Source organism: Hyperolius riggenbachi, chromosome 2 (genome assembly GCF_040937935.1).
Source record: "Hyperolius riggenbachi isolate aHypRig1 chromosome 2, aHypRig1.pri, whole genome shotgun sequence".
Taxonomy (NCBI): domain Eukaryota; kingdom Metazoa; phylum Chordata; class Amphibia; order Anura; family Hyperoliidae; genus Hyperolius; species Hyperolius riggenbachi.
The window spans coordinates 449,416,078-449,435,445 of record NC_090647.1 but is presented as its reverse complement, the minus strand read 5'-3'; the positions used below and the strand labels follow the sequence as shown (position 1 = coordinate 449,435,445).

Genomic DNA, 19,368 nt, shown 5'->3' with positions numbered 1-19,368 from the left:
ACTGAAATAAGAGGTATACGGAGGCTGCCATATTTATTTCCTTTTAATCAATACCAGTTGCCTGGCAGCCCTGCTGGTCTATTTCTCTGCAGTAGTATCTGAATAACACCAGAAACAAGCATGCAGCTAGTCTTGTCAGATCTGACTTTAAAGTCTGAAACACCTTACCTGCTGCATGCTTGTTCAGGGGCTATGGCCAATAGTATTTGAGGCAGAGGATCAGCAGGCCTGCCAGGCAACTGGTATTGCTTAAAAGGAAATAAAAATGGCAGCCTCCATATACCTCTCTTCAGTTCCCCTTTAAGCGTGTGGAACTTAAAGTGAACCTGAGATAAAAATAAACAAATTAGATAAACAATTGGATATGTCCTCCTTCTCCATTTTTTTAGATATATCAAGGTTTTATTAAAATAATACGTGCTACCATAATTTAAACTCATGCATTTTATTTGCCCATTTGTCTCGGTTATTAAAATGTTAAAAATGTTTTCCTAGTACATTGTATGGCGCCAAAATTGTATTTGGAATTTTTTTTGGTGCATTTTTTTCAGTTTTCCGTCCATCACTGATTACAAGCCCATAATTTCAAAAATAACAGTAATATACCACATTGACATACATAATAATAAAGTTTGGCCCCTAGGGTAACTATTTATGTATTTTTTTAATGCAAATATTTTATTTGGGTAACTATGGGGAGTGTGGGAGGTAAGGGGGTAATTCTAATGGTATGTGTGGTATTTGGGTGTATTTAACACAAAAAAAAAAAAGGTATGTAGGGGTATTTTTAATATTTGACCACAAGATGTCCTTGTGCATTATTTCCCTGAGTGTACTATCAATACGCAAACAGTAAGTAATGCGTGGATCTCATTGATGCCGGCGATCACTGACACGGGGACTTAGATCAATGAATGGGAACTTGTACAGTTTGAAAATGGACCAATAAAATTCCACCTAGGTAGGCTTTGATTGGTCCATTTTGGTGGACATTGATCAGCCCTAGTAAACAGATAAGGGGCCTGATGCATAAAGCACTAACGGCAGGGGGGCAGTGTGCATTACCCTATCAGCACAATGGGCATTACTGGAGTTATGTGCGTGTTGTAGAGGAAGTGCAAAGCAGTGAACACACTCTGCACTGTCTGAGAACCTGCACTATATAACCAGTAACCAATACTTACCTTTCATTGTCTTCATTACGTCTGTGCTGGTGCCCAGTCCAAACACCTGTCCTCCGCGCCAATGACAGCAATGCAGATGCTGAGCCAATGAATGTCACTAAAATTCACATTTTTGGCTATGAGATCTAAGTCTACTTGTTTGAATTAAATCTGAAAAGAATTCTCATTTACAAACTGAAGAAACTCTCTGTATAATTCATTTTAATCTGCATTAATAACTGAATTAATAATTCAGTATAATGTCAGTATAATTGTATGGTGCTTTCTCAGTACATGGTCATTAGTAAATCTCTAAAGCACAAGCAGAGTGTGTGTGCCCAAATGGGCGTGGTCATGACCGGATGAGGGCGGGGCTAACTGTAATTTAAAGTGAACCCAGGGTGAGAGTGATATGGTGGCTGCCATATTTATTTCCTTTTAAACAATACTAGTTGCCTGGCAGCCCTGCTGATCTATTTGGCTGTAGTAGTGAACTGAATTACACCAGAAACAAGCCATGCAGCTAATCTTGTCAGTTCTGACAATATTGTCAGAAACCCCTGACCTGCTGCATGCTTGTTCAGGGTCTATGGTTGAAAGAATAAGAGGCAGAGGACCAGCACGGCAGCCAGGCAACTGGTATTGCTTAAAGGGAGATAAATATGGCAGCCTCAATATTATTCTCACCTCGGGTTCCCTTTAAAAGTGCAACGCAAAGACAGAGGGCCCAAGTTTTGGTGACCCTTTTCCCAGAAAATTCACATAATTGTGCAGGTTTTCTCAAGAAAATACACGTAATGTGAGCAGATTTTAACAAAAAACGTCCAATGACCCCAATATGCACAATCGGTAGCAGATATGACCCCAATATGCACAATCGGTAGCAGATATGGCCCCAATATGCACAATCGGTAGCAGATATGGCCCCAATATGCACAATCGGTAGCAGATATGGCCCCAATATGCACAATCGGTAGCAGATATGGCCCCAATATGCACAATCGGTAGCAGATATGGCCCCAATATGCACAATCGGTAGCAGATATGGCCCCAATATGCACAATCGTTATCAGATATGGCCCCAATATGCACAATCGTTATCAGATATGGCCCCAATATGCACAATCGTTATCAGATATGACCCCAATATGCACAATCGTTATCAGATATGACCCCAATATGCACAATCGGTAGCAGATATGACCCCAATATGCACAATCGGTAGCAGATATGACCCCAATATGCACAATCGGTAGCAGATATGACTCCAATATGCACAATCCGTAGCAGATATGACCCCAATATGCACAATCGGTAGCAGAAATGACCCCAATATGCACAATCGGTAGCAGAAATGACCCCAATATGCACAATCGGTAGCAGAAATGACCCCAATATGCACAATCGGTAGCAGAAATGACCCCAATATGCACAATCGGTAGCAGAAATGACCCCAATATGCACAATCGGTAGCAGAAATGACCCCAATATGCACAATCAGTAGCAGAAATGACCCTAATATGCACAATCGGTAGCAGAAATGACCCCAATATGCACAATCCGTAGCAGATATGACCCCAATATGCACAATCCGTAGCAGATATGACCCCAATATGCACAATCCGTAGCAGATATGACCCCAATATGCACAATCAGCATCACCTGAAAAAGAAAAGAAAAACCCATTTACTCACCTACAGCCAGAAGACCTTCTTTCCCGACCTCCTGTCCCGAGTCCCGACCTCATTGTGGCGCGCAGCGCCCGCGCGCCCACGATCCTCTTCCTTCCCGACGTCACGACGAGACTTCCTGCCTGCATGCAGAGAGCAGGGCTACGGGAAAATGGCCGCCCGAAGCCATGCACTGCAGACTCGAAGTCTGCAGAACAGGGCTCCGGGCGGCCATCTTACCGTAGCCCTGCTCTGCTGCCGCTGTGAACTGACTTGGCGTCTTTTAGACGCCTGAAGTCAGTTCACTCCAGGGGGTGCTTTGGGGGTGCTTGGACAATTCTAGGGGGTGCTCGAGCACCCCCTTGCACCCCCCTGGCGCCGCCCCTGCAAGAAATGCTACCTACAAGACTGGGTTGCTGAAAAGGAACCACAGTACAAGCATGTGGAGAATTCCGTCTCCATACAGATATATAGGAAACTTCTTGGCAGTATGGTGGGGCAAACAAACAAAACTTACTGGATCTAATATCATAGGTGAGGCCTCTAGCTTGGAGGGACAAACTAAAATAGGTGGGAGGAGGTGCCCCAAACCATTGTGAACAGATGGGAAACAGTGTGAAGTAAACAGTCTTACCTCGGGGAGGAAGAGTAGTGAGAAATTTTTAATTTATTGGACACTTAAAGGACAACGTGTTTCACGGGTCCTTACTTGCTTCTTCAGATCAAATAATGAAGTCTGTAACTGAAGTACCTCAGACTTGGAGGGAGCATGAGGCCAACTTTACGAGTATGTATGAGATGTTTGTAACCTGAGTGAGTATCTGTATACTACTGTATATAGCCTTACTGCCAGATAAGTGGGCAGTGACCCAGTGCAGGATCACTTTAAAAAATGTTGTGGCTAAGTTTTATAAAGGATATAAAACAGGTGTAAATAGGCTTTATTTATAATCAATGTTTTCTTCAAAGAAATGTCAAGCTATACTTCAAATAGTTAAGTTCCAGTCCAGATTCTATTTGCAATGCTTTTAACAGGTGAGGCATTTAAGTCAACATGTGCAAAGCTTTGTCCTGCATGACAAGACAAGACACAGAACATTTATGTTGCTCTTTTCTGCTGGTGGACTCAAAGCACTTCAGGGCTGCAGCCACTAGGGCGCACTCCACGGGTGACCGGGATCATTAGGGAGCCTTGCCCAAAGACTCTTTACTGTTTTACACAATGGCTTGAGCCAGGATTCAAATCTTCGTCAAAGGCTCAAATCCCACATCAAAGGCAACAGCCTTACCGGTACGCTATCCAGCATGAGCAGGCAAAACTAGCTGCGCAGTTTTCTAATCAATTTTCAATCAGATTTATGCTGAAATCGGATTGATTTTGAAGATTACAAGGCTGTAAAGTTAGCAATATTCTTGATCAATTTGTGACCAGGAAAATACTGATTGTCTGATTGTGTGAATAAGGTATTGTGTATGACTGGATTTAGAGCAGCCAGATGACAAAATCATTGTCTGACCGCAGGAAATGGCAAAGCTTAATTAAAGCTGACTACATTGTGTCAGAATTCAGAAGGGAAGCATCATTAATGTCTATTAAAATCATAAGTTCTTTTTTTTAAATATAGACTCTTGTAACCACAAAATTATATGTTTGTGACATATCCTCTTCAGACCATGGGCAAACTGGATTGATCTGGTCAGTTCAGTTCTTTTGTGGGTTGACAAGTCAGCAAAGACATCATTCACTAATCTCTACTTTTGTGTAAACACTGACATCATCCTAGATACTGGATACACCTGGCGGTTACACGTCCTATAGCAAGCTAAGTTCACATGGATGTCTTATGTGTTCTGTAACAAGCTAAGTTCTCCTGGATGTCTTATGTGTTCTGTAACAAGCTAAGTTCACATGGATGTCTTATGTGTTCTGTAACAAGCTAAGTTCACATGGATGTCTTATGTGTTCTGTAACAAGCTAAGTTCTCCTAGATGTCTTATGTGTTCTGTAACAAGCTAAGTTCTCCTGGATGTCTTATGTGTTCTGTAACAAGCTAAGTTCTCCTGGATGTCTTATGTGTTCTGTAACAAGCTAAGTTCTCCTGGATGTCTTATGTGTTCTGTAACAAGCTAAGTTTACTTGGATGGCTGTTACCTGTATGTTTCTTAGGGCTCTTTCACATCTGGAATGGCGTTGGTGACGGATCAACAAACACGTTTTGATGTATGCGTTTTCATATGCGTCACATAGGAAAACATAGGTGATTTTATTATTTTTTGATTTTCAACTTTAACTGTGTGCGTTGAAATGTTTTAAAAACGCATGCTCTTTTCGGAGCTTGCGCTTTACATTGACTTTCATTGAAACGTGTAATGCAGGCATTGCACGATTAAAAGCTCCAGGGACCGTCGAACCTCAATGCACAGAAACGCAGCGTTAGATGTGAAAGGTAAAATTTAAAGTCTATGGACTTTCAATTTACCTTGGAAAACATACACAATGGGCTTGATTCACTAAACCGTGATAACTGATATCATGGTCGTGCTAGCGTTTTGTGCGTGTTATAACGCGTGTAACGTTTTGCGTGCGCTAATGCTGACATTTTCGCATGAAAATTTGCGTCTTGCGTACGAAAATTCACATTAGTCACGCAAAACGTTTGCGCCACCGTGATATCAGTTATCACGGTTTTGTGAATCAAGCCCAATGGCTGTTGCGTCAATGCGGCCAAAATCATCCCTGATGTGAAAGAGCCCTTAGCAAGTTCACTTGGATAGCTGTTGGGCCTGGTCCCCACTATAGGTACTGCAGGGCACATTTCAGCAATGTGTATGGTGTGCAGTACACAAGGACATCAGAAGTGCATAGATTGTACTGTCTGATCTGTACTCCTTTATGTGTTGCCCAGCAGTGCATTATCATCACCAAGCACATGCACTGCTGCATGCATTTTTGTCCTCAATGCAATGCAATGCCGTCCCATTCATTGTCATTGAATGGTATTAGCATGGCAACGCAGGTGCCATGTGTTTATGTATAAACTCATGGCCACCTGGGTTGTACAGTGACATGTGCTGTAACAAGCTAAGTTCACATGCATGGCTGTTACATGTTCTGCACATGGATGCCTGTTACATGTTCTGGAACAAGCTGTTCACATGCATGGCTGTTACATGTGCTGTAACAAGCTAAGTTCACATGCATGGCTGTTACATGTTCTGCACATGGATGCCTGTTACATGTGCTGTAACAAGCTAAGTTCACATGCATCGCTGTTACATGTTCTGCACATGGATGGCTGTTACATGTTCTGCAACAAGCTGTTCATATGCATGGCTGTTATGTAACAAGGTAAGTTCACATGAGCTGTCGGAGCATCTGGCTATTTTTGTAATACCTTGATCTTCTGTTGTTCTGCTTTTGATTACTCTAAGGGCCCTTTTACACTTAATGCATTGGTATGCATTAGTGTGCGTTGGTACGCGTTTTTTTTCTCTCCATAACAGTGCATTGTGAAAAAAACTTTCATTTAAAACACGTATAGTGGGAACTGAGCCATAGGAAAACATGGGCATTACTTTAAAAATCAGTTATCCTTTCAGTTACTCAGGTCACGGTATAGAGAGGGGGATACATGGACAAACACCTGAGGAAAGCTTATCAGCGAGCGGAATGCACAAATCAAGACTCGATGGTTTTTTGCATCTGGGACGGATAGAGCCACAAAGAATGAGCTTCGTTTTGTCACTCGGTATTGTGCTCAGCACAGAGATATTGCCAGTGCTCTAAATAGACTTTGGTGCATTTTAAGAAATGACCCTAAGTTAGGGCCACTAGTGACGGACTCTCCTAGTATTTCATTCAGGAGAGCGCCTTCTCTAAGAGACATGCTCTTTGCCAGCCATTTGATATTGCTAAAAATAAGCATTGCAAGGTCACTGGCACTTATATCCGTGGTGGGTACTCTACATGCCATTATATACAAGTGGGCAAGAATGTCAGGGTGCCAGATGGTAGGCTTTGGTCCTTGGCACACCTTGTTAATTGTGCAACTATTTTGGTGGTCTATATGATCACCTGCCCTTGTAAAACCAAAGGTGATTTGCGCTCAAGAATGGGTGAGCATATCACTGGTATTAAAAGCAAGAAGGATCCCACTGTCCTGCCACTAGTAGACCGACATTTCAAGACTGCCCATGGCGGTCGGCCTGACAATATAAGATTTATTGGTCTGGACAGAATTCATACAACCGTGAGTGGTGGGAATTTCGACCGCCTACTATTACAAAAAGAGGCCCGACGGATTTTTCATCTTAAGGAGATGGAGCCAAAAGGCCTCAACAAGACTTTCAGCTTTGCTCCATTCTTGCCAGTTTAACTTTATTCATAGCTGGTTTAGAAACATACCGTGGTTAATAATTTATTGTGAATGCTTCCCCGTCTCCTCCATTAATTGTCCATCCCTTTCCCTTTTCCATTTGCCACCCCTCTCTGTCCCCATCCATTCCCTTCATTCCCCATCTTCCCCTTCCCTCCTTTTCCATTCCCTTCACCCTGTCTTCCCCTCTCCCCTCCCCTTTCCTTCTCTTGATGCCTTGAGGTTTGTTATGCAGGCTCTCTACACTCTGCAATGATTTTCCCAGCACTGACATCTTAGGGGCCAGCCCTATGTTCCAGAGATTAGATTGGGCCAGTAATAAGGTATAACAGGAGATCACTATACTGCAAGGTGCATTTTACGGTGCCTTGTTTAAATTTATGATGTATTATTTGAATTCATGGACAGTCATTATTTTTGGTTATATATTTATATATACTCTTTAATATATTTTGTTTAGTGTAGATACTGAATGAATAGATATTTTGACCGAGACAGCTCTTGTCCTTGAGTGTGCCACGTGACCCTCTGTGCCCTGTCCTGCGCATTGTATGAGACGCACTCGTCTCCTTCTCCTTGCATCGCGTAGTGTTGCTGGCTTACTCTCTGTATGTCTCCTCATCCGTCCTTTGCCGGGCCATCAGCTGTTGCGGTGATTTGGTGGGTTACGGGTTGACTGGGTGATTTGGGGGAGGGGTTGCGGGCGCACTCCGGGATGGATATAGCTCACTATAAGTTGGATGTGAATGACTTTAGACATATCCACGCCTCCCCTGAAGCTGCTGGATGTCACTTCCTGCGAAACATGTTGGGTGATCCCAACGTGGCTGTTTGAACTAGACTGCTTGTTGGCGCCCTGGTGCTACCGTTGCTCTGCTGAGCCACCGCACATCATCCACCCCTTCACCTGATAAGGACTTCCCGGTGTTTATACAACACTACTGAGCATCTAATGCTTTGGTGGGATCCTTACACAATAAGGGTTCGGTAGCCACAATTGTACATGACTGGACTGAGAGTGGCATCTTCACAGCGGCCCTATGACTGATGTACAGCATAACCAGGCATGCATGTCTTTGCCGCTTTCGATAACAAGCGGGACTTTCACAGCACAAAGGACAGAAGGGTGTTGTATGATACTGTGATGCAATGACTAACATTTGTCTGCCTTGCTTTACTATGCTGACCTACTGCCTTGCACTGCTTGCTATGCTGCTCTAAATATACTAACCCACTTGCTTCGAATAAGTGCATTCCAATTTGTTTGCCCTAGACTGTTGAGCTATGTTACAGTGATCTGCACAACTGGAGTTACTATCTTCTGGATCCATAATCACTTTATATTATTTTCAATCAATTAATTATCTTCACTAATTCCCTTAGGTTTCAAATGTAGGTATGTTGTGGTCGGTTTGGCGGTATCGCAATTTAGTTGCCAGATGGCTGTCTTGCATAGTTTTTAATTGTGTTTGTAGATATCTTTGCGATATTAGCTTTTTGAGAAGAATAAAGTTTTGACATTTTTATAGCAAATTTTGGTGGTCTCATTGACTTGTACCCCTCCATTTGCCTATCCCTAAGTTGTGTTTATCCTTTCAGTTATAACTGAGAGCAACTGATTAAAGAGAAACCGTGACCAAGAATTGAACTTCATCCCAATCAGTAGCTGATACCCCCTTTTACATGAGAAATCTATTCCTTTTCACAAACGGATCATCAGGGGGCTCTTTATGCCTTATATTGTGGTGAAACCCCTCCCACAGGAAACTGTGAGGACCATGGTCCTAGCAGTTTCCTGTCTGTGAACCTCATTGCATTGTGGGAAATAGCTGTTTACAGCTGTTTCCAACTGCCAAAAATGCAAGCAGCAGCTACTTCCAGTGACATCACCTGTCAGCAATAAAAATGTCACCATGTGATAAATGTCAAAATGTAAATCAGGGAGGGGAAAGATTTTACAATGGGCAAACACTGACTAAATCATTTATACATAAGTATTGTAAAAATTAAGCACTTTTTTATTACATTATTTTCACTGGAGTTCCACTTTAAGAGTAAAAGGGCCCTAAGTGTTACAAAAGTTGTATCTACTTGACTGGTTACATGAAGCACCATACTACTATGGTAATTATGATGTTACTCTGCATACCTGGGGTTGTAGAACAAAAACAGATGAAATCATGTTCTCTTTGTATCTTGCGTGGTGCATCATCTTCCAGGTCTTCTTTGTCTGCATTTTGAGGTGCACAGGGACCATCACTTACCAGCACTGTACTGCTCTGCCCTGAATATAGAAATGACAATCATTAAAACAATTTCACTTGTTCAAACTACTGTTCAAAACATAATATGCTGACACTAAATACGGTATAAACATGAACTAAGTAATGAGTGAGAAAAACTTAATATTACAGTATTCCATAAGAAAATTACTTTGCAGTTTATTTCATTTTCCCAAGCTTCAGTGAGCATCAATTCTAGAAATGCCTGGCTGTGCATGAAGGCGTTTATTGTTTTTGTAAAAGTCGTCACCATTCACAGAAATTAACACTCATGGAACCGATGTTAACATATGTCTTTATAGCATTTCTTTTATGACATGTTTGACTTCTGTCTGGTGTCTGAAAAAAGTAATTGAGGTAAGGATTTTGCATTCCATCACTGCAAAGGACACCGTACAGAACAGACATGCCGACTCAGGTCAGAATGAACACTAAATTTAGCATAGGATGCATCAACATAACCATTGTCTGTTGTGCTCCATTCTGTAAGCTGGAATTTTTTAGTTTCAGGTGTAAACTGAGCCTAAAGCTGGACATAGACTGGTCAATGTGGCCACTGGATCTCTGATCAGAGAGGGATCTAGCTTATCGAATCCCTTCACATATTGCATACACATTTTCAACAGATTTCAGCATGAAATCTATGAAAATCTGTATGCACTGCCTGCCGTGTCCCCAGCTCTCCCAGACCACCCCCAAAAGTACACTTAAGGTGGCCACTAATGATACAATTTGCTGAACGATTGTTTGCAAACGATTCTTTGTATGAATGATCGTATATGATCATTTGGGACCACTAATGGACAAACATCTCCAAACCAATAAGATCAGATTAATCACATCCATCCGAATTTTGGTTGGATCCCATCAATCTAATTGGATTAGTTAGGAGATCTTTGTCCATTAGTGGTCCCAAACTATAATTTACGATCAATCATGCGAAGAATTGTTCGTAATCGATTGTTCAGCAAATTGTATCATTAGTGGCCACCTTTAGGCCTCACGTTGTGTAGGGAACACGTTGTGTGGCGAGGGACGCCATTGCGTTGTGTTCCCTGTACAACAGGAATGCAACTGAACGAAACAGTCATACCACACATTACGGCCGTGTTGAGTCGTATACAGTCAATAAAAAGTATGCTTCAAATGATGCGTTTTGTGGCAACACACTGCATGCAGATCGTATGGCATTGTGCCATAGCACACCAACCACACTGAAAAAATCAGTATAGGTGGTGCATTCCGGTGTTACAAAGAGGCCATTATGCCGCAACGCACCACTGTAAGGTTTCCTGCACACTGCATGCGTTTCTGATTTTTAATAGTATTTTTTACATACGATTCCGATTTTTAAGGCTTCCTGCACACTGCATGCGATTCCAATTCCAATTTTTAATCGTTTTTACATGTAATTCTGGTTCCAATTTTTAATCGTTACAGAATGCTTTGTTTTTTCTGCGTTTTTCTGTTGATAGCATTCAGGGAAAATCAGAATTGCAAATCGGAATCGCACATCGGATTTGCAGTGTGCAGGGATCCTAATCGTTATCACATGCTGCGTTTTTTCAGCGTTTTTCTGTTGATAGCATTTAGGGAAAATCGGAATTGCAAATCGGAAACGAAATCGGAATTGCAAATCGGATTTGCAGTGTGCAGGGAGCCTTAACGAGGCCTTATCCTTTAAAATCAAGCTAATTAAGTCCCCTTTGTCCTCTAACGTCTGTCTTCTATATTCTTCTATCTAGCTCTGGGTACAGGTCTTCCCTTTTTAAAGACCTGGTGGCAAATGATGAGAAACCCAAAAACCACTGGTTTCTTCACATCATTAACCATTTATAGCCATGTTTTTTTATATTAATGATGTCAGTGAGGGAACCCTGGCACGTGTATATGTGGCAGACGGAAATGCCATCACTTGGCATTGGGACTTTGTGGCTTTTGCGTGAAGACGTTCAGAGCCGAAAAAAAAGACAGAATGAGAACATAGAATAAAGAAGAGAACATAAGGGGACTTGATTAGGTTAGGTTTGTTTTTGTTGCTGTACTAAAATTGACCACATGTTATGATGACATTTAGGAAAATACAAATAAAATGTAGCCAAAAATGACCCAGATAGTTTTTTATTTAAATCAATTTGCCCAAAATATAAACATTTTCAGATTTTTAGAAGATTGTACTTAAGATTGTACTGAAGTGAAATGAAACAGCTTCCCAATATTTTATTTTTTTAGCCCACTAGATTCACTTCCAGGACACTTTAACCACTTAACGACTGCCTAACGGTGATAGGCGGCGGCAGGACGTAAGTGGAATTACATGGAAACGGCCGCCCGCACGAGCGGCCTTTCCATGTCAGTTCACGGAGGGTGTCTCCGTGAACAGCCTGCGAGCCTCCGGTCGCGGCTCGCAGGCTAATTGTAAACACGCGGTGAAGAAATCCCCGCTGTTTACATCAAATGGCGCTGCTGCAGCGCCGTAAAGGAGATCGGCAATCCCCGGCCTCTGATTGGCCTGAAGGCCTATCCTAGGCGGCGCAGGACGGATCCCTGTCCTGTGCCGCCCACAACAATAGGGAGAGGGAGGGAGGAAATCACTGCGGAGGGGGGCTTTGAGGAGTCGTCCCCCCCCCCCCGCTCGGCCACATGGAGCGGCGGGGATCAGACCCTCCCAGCAGGTCATCCCCCTAGTGGGGAAAAAAGGGGGGAAGTCTGGTCACCCTGCTGATCTGTGATGTGGGCTGGAGAGCCCGCGCTGCACAGATCAGCAAACAACAGCCCGGTCCTTAACTAAACATGCCCTGCTTAGGTGATTTCCCTACTAGCTACTCTGCATCTTCAAACAGAAACCTAAGGTGTTAAATTACCGAATGGCTGCAGGGGAATCCTATTTTGTTCCTTGTTCTCTCTGCTCATTGCCTGGAAGGTAGAAAAGTTTGTCCCTCCCGAGAAGCCCGTGGGTCCTATCAAGGGGACTTGCAGGAGGCAGGGGCTGTTTCTATTGGCTTTGCTCCTGTCAATCATGGGGAAACCCACATGGAAGGCATTCAAAGCTGGTTTCCGACAGAGGAGGGTTGCTGGTGATGATCGATCATGTTATAGTTTTTTAACGCATTCTGTAACCTTCATGAATTAACATTCACTGACGTGTTTAGCTATTTACCGCATAAGTCGGTAATTTATCTCACTGCTTGGTAATTTCAGCTTTCCATGCGGTAACAGCCTTTATGAATTAACATTTTCCTAAGTGCTTGGTAAAGTCAGCTATTTTCAGCATTACCGCATGCAGTAATGCTTGATGAATTAAAGCCTAACTCTGGTAAGCCCAAATTTTATATATATAGATAATAATAACAACAACACTTATCTTGACAGGGTCAAGAAGATAAAAATCCCTCTACACATACATTAAACAGTGGGAGGAGTTATATACATTTTATATGCTAATATTGAACAGCCATTTCTTTCAACACTAATACATGTAGTCTTTTTGGCTATCGTCAGAAGCCATATGAAGCATATCATAGGAGAACCATAGCATGAGATGGACCAAGACATGATAGCCAGTCATCATGTGGTAAGGTGCAACAAAGGGAACAAAAAGCCTTACTTTGCTTAGTAAAGAGGAAATTGTTTTTATCCAGACCTTGTGTTTAACTACTTCAGTACCAGTGGTCTCTGGAAGACCAGAGGCCGCTGGTACAAGAAAAAGGGACTACCGACGTCACACAGCACAGTGCCGCTGCTTCCACTGATCTTGCCGAAGATTACTCGTTTTGCCATCGCCATGATGGCAGAGCTGTGTGAGACGGTCAGGAGCTGCTTTCATTGGCTCACAGTGATCACATGGTCAGGAGGCAATGAAATCGGCTCCTGCGTGGCTCACACAGCTCTGCTGTCATACTGACAGCAGGGCGAGTAAGCTTTAGTGGCGTGATCAGCGGTAGCATGCGGCGGGCCTACTGAAATCTATGCCCTGGCAGGCAAATAGGGTGTAGATTTCAATTAGCGTAATCCAGATCCGGTTAAGAGAACAGTGCTATATTATTTAGATTTTAGATTGCTTTTACTTACTGCCGCGGCAAGCCTGGATGATGATAATTTTTGGTTTATCCCGCAGTGCTGGGCAGTTCTCATTATTGAAAATAGTAAAGATCTCATCAGTCTTCAGAACATTTATTTCCTCTTCTCCAGTTTCATTTTGTTTCGTATCAGTTCCACAAATTACATCTCTCATCCCATGAGACATAAAAACTAGAAAGGTGCTATCAGAAGCCCTATGGTCTTCATGAGCAGCAAAGGTCTTCATTGTGTCCCGCATCTCCTAAAATATGATTATGAAAACCAGTTTAAGCAGGAAGTTTTAAATCAGGATGATACCCTTTTTTGGGCAATTTAACCAAAACATTACTAAAAAAAACACTGGTGGAGGCGCCCATGATGATATGATACTATTACATGTTGTATATTTGAGAAGCGTAATTCCTTACTTTCTCAGAAGGGCAAAGCATTATTTAATAGAAAAAGTAATGTTTATTCAAGCACTGTAGGCAACACGTTTCACAGGCCTTGGCCCGCTTCCTCAGGTCAATATAAATTCCTATAGAACTTTTAATCACGAATGTGAGTGCACGAATAAACATTACTTTTTAAATGAAAAAAAAGCCTTTGGCTGATTTATTTCTTACATGCCTAGGACTCAAGCTGACCTTTGATTCATACAAAGATCAAGAGTACCCAGATAGCTCATGGTGACCCAGAACCACTAAGAGCGTATAAGGGACTAAAAGAGAGAGAAAAGCCCTCTTACTAAAAAGCAATACTACATATAATTTGTAAATTTTATAGAGCCACACCCAAAAAAAACATATGATAAAAGTAGTAAAGATGTATTACTTTTGCTGTCAGGTTAGTTTTCTGCTCGACTTCATATCCAAGTCCTTCTAACAATTTCTGCATCCCGTCCACATCAAACTTTGCCCCTCTGCGTTCCCTAAGATTAGGATTGTCAAACTTCTCATTACAGATGACCAGCGCACGGCGTTTGCGCATCTTCTGAGGACATACTTCATACAGCTAAAAACAGAGAAGAAAATTGAAATTTCAACATTTGAAATTTGAATATGTCATTATAAAGCAACAACTTTTTATTTGAAAGGCAAAAGCTAGAGTGAGGTAGACATACATTTTCAAGGATTAATTCTGATAATGCCAATGTGCAACAATGACCTTATTGGTTCAATTACACAAATCTGCAAATGTCTCATGACAACAAGACATGTGACAAGAGAAGCAAATCAAAAAGGGTTGTAACACAAAAACTCTGCTACATTTCCTTTCTCTTACTTTTTGACTGTTATTACATATTGGGCTTGATTCACTAACCAGCACTAAGCCGGTTAGTGTGCCTTATCACTTAGTGGGCACAAACTACAGCGCTAACCTTATCTGAGGTTAGTGTGCCTTATCTGAGTTAGTGTGCATTATCTCAGGTTAGTGTGCCTTATCTGCAGTGTGCGATGTAGCTTTGTGCATCTTTTAGTGTGCACAAAGCTATTTAGTGTACACAAAGCTACTTAAGGGGCACTAAGTTCAGATAAGGCACACTATCCTCAGATAAGGCACACTAACCGGCTTAGCACCGGAAAACTCTTTTTTTACTCCGGCACTAACACTTAGCACCGGTTAGTGAATCAAGCCCCTTGTCTGCACTGGGTCAAGCGTTCCCTAATTGCTAGGTCTACCACATGACTTACACCTGGGCTATTACAAATACAATTAGGGACGCTTTGTTATATTGTTTTGTTAACACTGTGGAAAGAATATAGTTTTTTAAAGATTGCCATAGTCTATATTTATCCTTTGAACTACAAGACTAAAATGGTAAACTCTATTGATACTGTCCTACCCAGTAAGGGTTTAGTAAATGGATGGCTAGTTGTAACGATCTAAAACGTTACCTCTGTGGTGGAAAGCAGCGCAGCTGCTTTCACACCTGATGTCACCTTTTGGCCAAGCCATCCCGGGTGTCGCTTCCCGACTCAGCTGGGACAGGGATCTCTGTTGCAGCAGCTTGGGTCCACACGCCTGCGCATGGAGCAAAAGGACCTTTATGGGCAGAGGAGACTTTGTGGTCAGCTGACTTCCACCTGTCAATCTTCTTAGCAGGTTGGTTCAGCCCCTCGGGCGGGGCTGCTTGAATCTGCTGTCAGTATTTAAACCTGGAGTTGTTACTCTGTCTTTGTCTGTCGTCGTCATGAACGCTTGTGTGTCAGCACTCAGACCATAGTCAGATCCCAAAGTGTGCTAGAACCGGCCGGAGCCGGGGATCCACATTTAGCCAGATTCTGTTGATAGTTTAAAGTACTAATTGAATTGTATCTGTGTTCTACCATAGTTTCCAAAGGTGTTGATGATCACGGAGCTCACACCTTAGCATTAGGAATTGAACTGTATTATTTGTTATGACCTTCTGCCTGCCTGACTATTCCTCTGAACTCTGATTTTGTACCTTTGTCATTCTGATACTCTGCTGCCAAAACTCGGCTAGTCTCTGGATTCTGCATCTGCCTCCTGTCTCTGTACTTTATCTGTCCGTGTGTTTACGACCTGGCTTGTCCGACCTCGAGAGCTATCTCTCCTGTTAGGAGATAGTTTGCAGATCCGTCAGTGACACTTCCCCAGTGGTGTCACTCACGTTCTGTCCTTCTCTCTCCCTGTCTGACTCCTCCCGTGGAGAGTCTAGACTACAGTAAGGTCTGAATTACCTGCTCCACAGGTGACCACTGGAGCCATGTTATTTGTATCTCTTAGACTGCAGTAAGGTCTGAATCACCTGCTCCACAGGTAACCATTAGAGCCGTGTTATTTGTATCTCTTAGACTGCAGTAAGGTCTGAATCACCTGCTCCACAGGTGACCATTAGAGCCATGTTATTTGTATCTCTTAGACTGCAGTAAAGTCTGAATTACCTGCTCCACAGGTGATCGTTAGAACCGTATTCTCTGTCTGTACCTTCCAGCCCCACTGGGGGCCCTTGTGTCTAGTCTGTTCTGTTGGTGTCCTGAGTGTTCCTTACTAACTACTGTGGTAAGGTCCTGTAAAACCATTAGTTACGGTGGCACCAGACACACACTTACGCTCTGCTCTCGTTCTTGCTATACTGGTATTATTGGTGATTCTGCGGATCACACATAATCGAGTATAGCGTCTGTATTCTTGGTGATTCCGCAGATCACCAATAATCAGTCATCTGAGTAGTGGCATTAACCATCACACTAGTGTCTCTCTTTCATCAACATTCCTTAATAACCTCAATATTCTGGACAAACATTGTATACTTAAAGTGTACCTGAGGTGCCGTAATACAAAGATTTGATACTTATCCGGGGCTTCCTGCAGCCCCATGAGCACCAATGCCTCCCGCGCAGTCCTCCTGAGGGCCGCACATGCACAGAAGAGCCTAATGGTGTGACTGAGCCAGATTACCGGTACTGATTGTGGCCATACGGAGGCACTTGGGAGAATGGTAAGGGACGCATTGGTGCTCATGCGGCTGTAGGAAGCCCCGGGTAAGTAAAAGATCTTTGTATTACGGCATTTCAGGTTAACCTAAAGGAGAACTGTAGTGAGAGGTATATGGTGGCTGCCATATTTATTTCCTTTTAAAGCGGAATATAACCCTGCATTTCAACTTTGCTCTAAAACATTATTTACAGTATATTATATGCAACCAGCATTTTTTTTACTAGACCAGCATTGGAAGGGTTACACAGGGTTTTAAAGTTCCTGGAGATTTCTGCAGACGCTTCCGAAGCTGAAATAGATACATTTTGTTTACATAAATGTATCTAAGTGTTGAATGTGACTCATCTCTCTGACTGAGAAGGAGCTTGGAGGACAGCCATTTATCAATAGATACATATAACTAGATAGAATGTAACAATCTGAACTTCTGCATATCTCTCCACGGAACTTTAAACCTTTGTGTTTAACCCTTCCAATGCTGGTCTAGTAAAAAAAAAAAATGCTTTTTGCATATAATATGCTGTAAATAATATTTTAGAGCAAAGTTGAAATGCAGGGTTATATTCCGCTTTAAGCAATACCAGTTGCCTGGCTAACCTGCAGATCCTCTGCTTTTAATTCTTGTAGCCTAAGACCCTGAACCAGCATGCTGCATATCAGGTGTTTCTGACATTTTTGTCAGATCTGACAAGATTAGCTGCATGTTTTTTGGTGTTATTCACACTACTGCAGCCAAATAGCTCAGCAGGGCTGCCAGGCAACTGGTATTTCTTAAAAGGAAATCAATATGGCAGCCTCCATGTACCTCTCACTACAGTTCTCCTTTAAACCCCTACCAATTTTCATTGTGCTCTCTATATTTCAAGAATTTTTAGACCTGGTTAGAAATGATATATAACATAATTTGCGGGGGGGGGGGGGGGGGTTTATGTCATGGTAGCATCAATTTTATAATGGTTTATATTGATAAATGATGTATAGTGTACCTTAAAATGCTGTCAAACACACAGACGAATTTGCAAGATGTACCATGCAATATGTTACTGGTATTTCCGTATATACTCAATTAGAAGTCTAAAAAGTTAGGCCTGACTCACTAAATAAAAGTATAGATAATATAACAACAAATCTTATCTTGACAGGGTCAAGAAGATAAAAATCCCTCTACACCAGGGGTGTCAAACTCAAATACAAAGTGGGCCGAAATTGAGCTCTGGGAGCAAGTTACGGGCCGACCTCAATGTCTAGTGGCCACCTCTCTCCCTTATAAAGTTTCCTGGTGTCTAATAGCCCCCCGCCATCCCCTATACACTTCCTCACTCATGTATACAATTCCCTGATGTTTAGTGGTTTTACCTCCCTATACAGTTCCCTGGTGTTTATTTGCCCCCTCCTTCCCCTACACAGTTTCCTGGTGTCTAGTGGCCCCCTACCTTTTCCTGAGCTGCAGGAAAGGGAGAAAATAAGTGTTGCACTCAGGAGCCTGGAGGAGTTATTCACTTAAAGTGAACTTGAGGTGAAAATAAACTGGTGAGATAAACAACTGTATTTCCCCCCTACTCCTGAGAATTACCTTTTTAGATATCCCATGGTTTTATTTTATATTTGAACAATTACTAAGTAGAATGAATATTTTATTGTCTCTGTTCTGTGGCAGCCTTTTAAGCGTCCCTGAGTGAAAATATATAAACTAGTGACCTTTTTATATCTCTCCTTGCACTCAGAAATGCAATTCTCCTATGTGATAGTGTGGTAAAGCTGTTTGAGCAAAGCAAGACTTCTACACAGTGGTGCAGTAAAGCTCTCAGAGGAAGGGAAGACTTCTACACAGTGGTGCAGTAAAGCTCTCAGAGGAAGGGAAGACTTCTACACAGTGGTGCAGTAAAGCTCTCAGAGGAAGGGAAGACTTCTACACAGTGGTGTAGTAGAGTTGTTTGAGCAAAACATGACTTCTACACAATGCTATTTGAGCAAGGCAGGACTTCTTCTATACAAGGTGCACTATTGCTTTTTGAGCAAAGCAGGACTTTCTCTTCCAGATCGTTAAGTAGCACTCTATAAGCAAAGCATGACCTACAGCAGAATGGTGCAGTAGAGCTCTCTGAGCAAGGCGTGACCTCCTAAATGATGGTGCAGTAGAGCTCTCTGGGGGAGGCTTGATTTTCTAAATTATGGTACAGCAGATTTCTTTGAGGAAGGTATGATCTCCTATACGATGGCGTAGTAGGGCTAACTAAGCAAGGCAGGACTTCTCCTACAGGATTGTGCAGTAGAGCTCTTTGAGCAAGGCATAACCTAATGCAGTATGATGCCATAAAGCTCTTTGAGCAAGGTGGCATAACCTAATGCAGTA

At 42.3% G+C, this 19,368-nt stretch overlaps 1 protein-coding gene across 2 annotated transcripts in view; it reads right to left on the bottom strand.

Moving 5' to 3' along the window:
• Positions 1 to 19,368, bottom strand: part of LOC137544668 (caspase-1-A-like) — a 56,700-nt gene that overhangs the window by 9,250 nt on the left and 28,082 nt on the right. For both annotated transcript variants that reach the window (XM_068265764.1, XM_068265765.1), the window contains 3 exons: positions 14,385 to 14,564; positions 13,563 to 13,812; positions 9,359 to 9,493 (listed from right to left, as the gene is read on the bottom strand). In XM_068265764.1, coding sequence (XP_068121865.1) covers positions 9,359 to 9,493; positions 13,563 to 13,812; positions 14,385 to 14,564 — 565 coding nt within the window. The remainder of the gene's footprint in view (positions 1 to 9,358; positions 9,494 to 13,562; positions 13,813 to 14,384; positions 14,565 to 19,368) is intronic.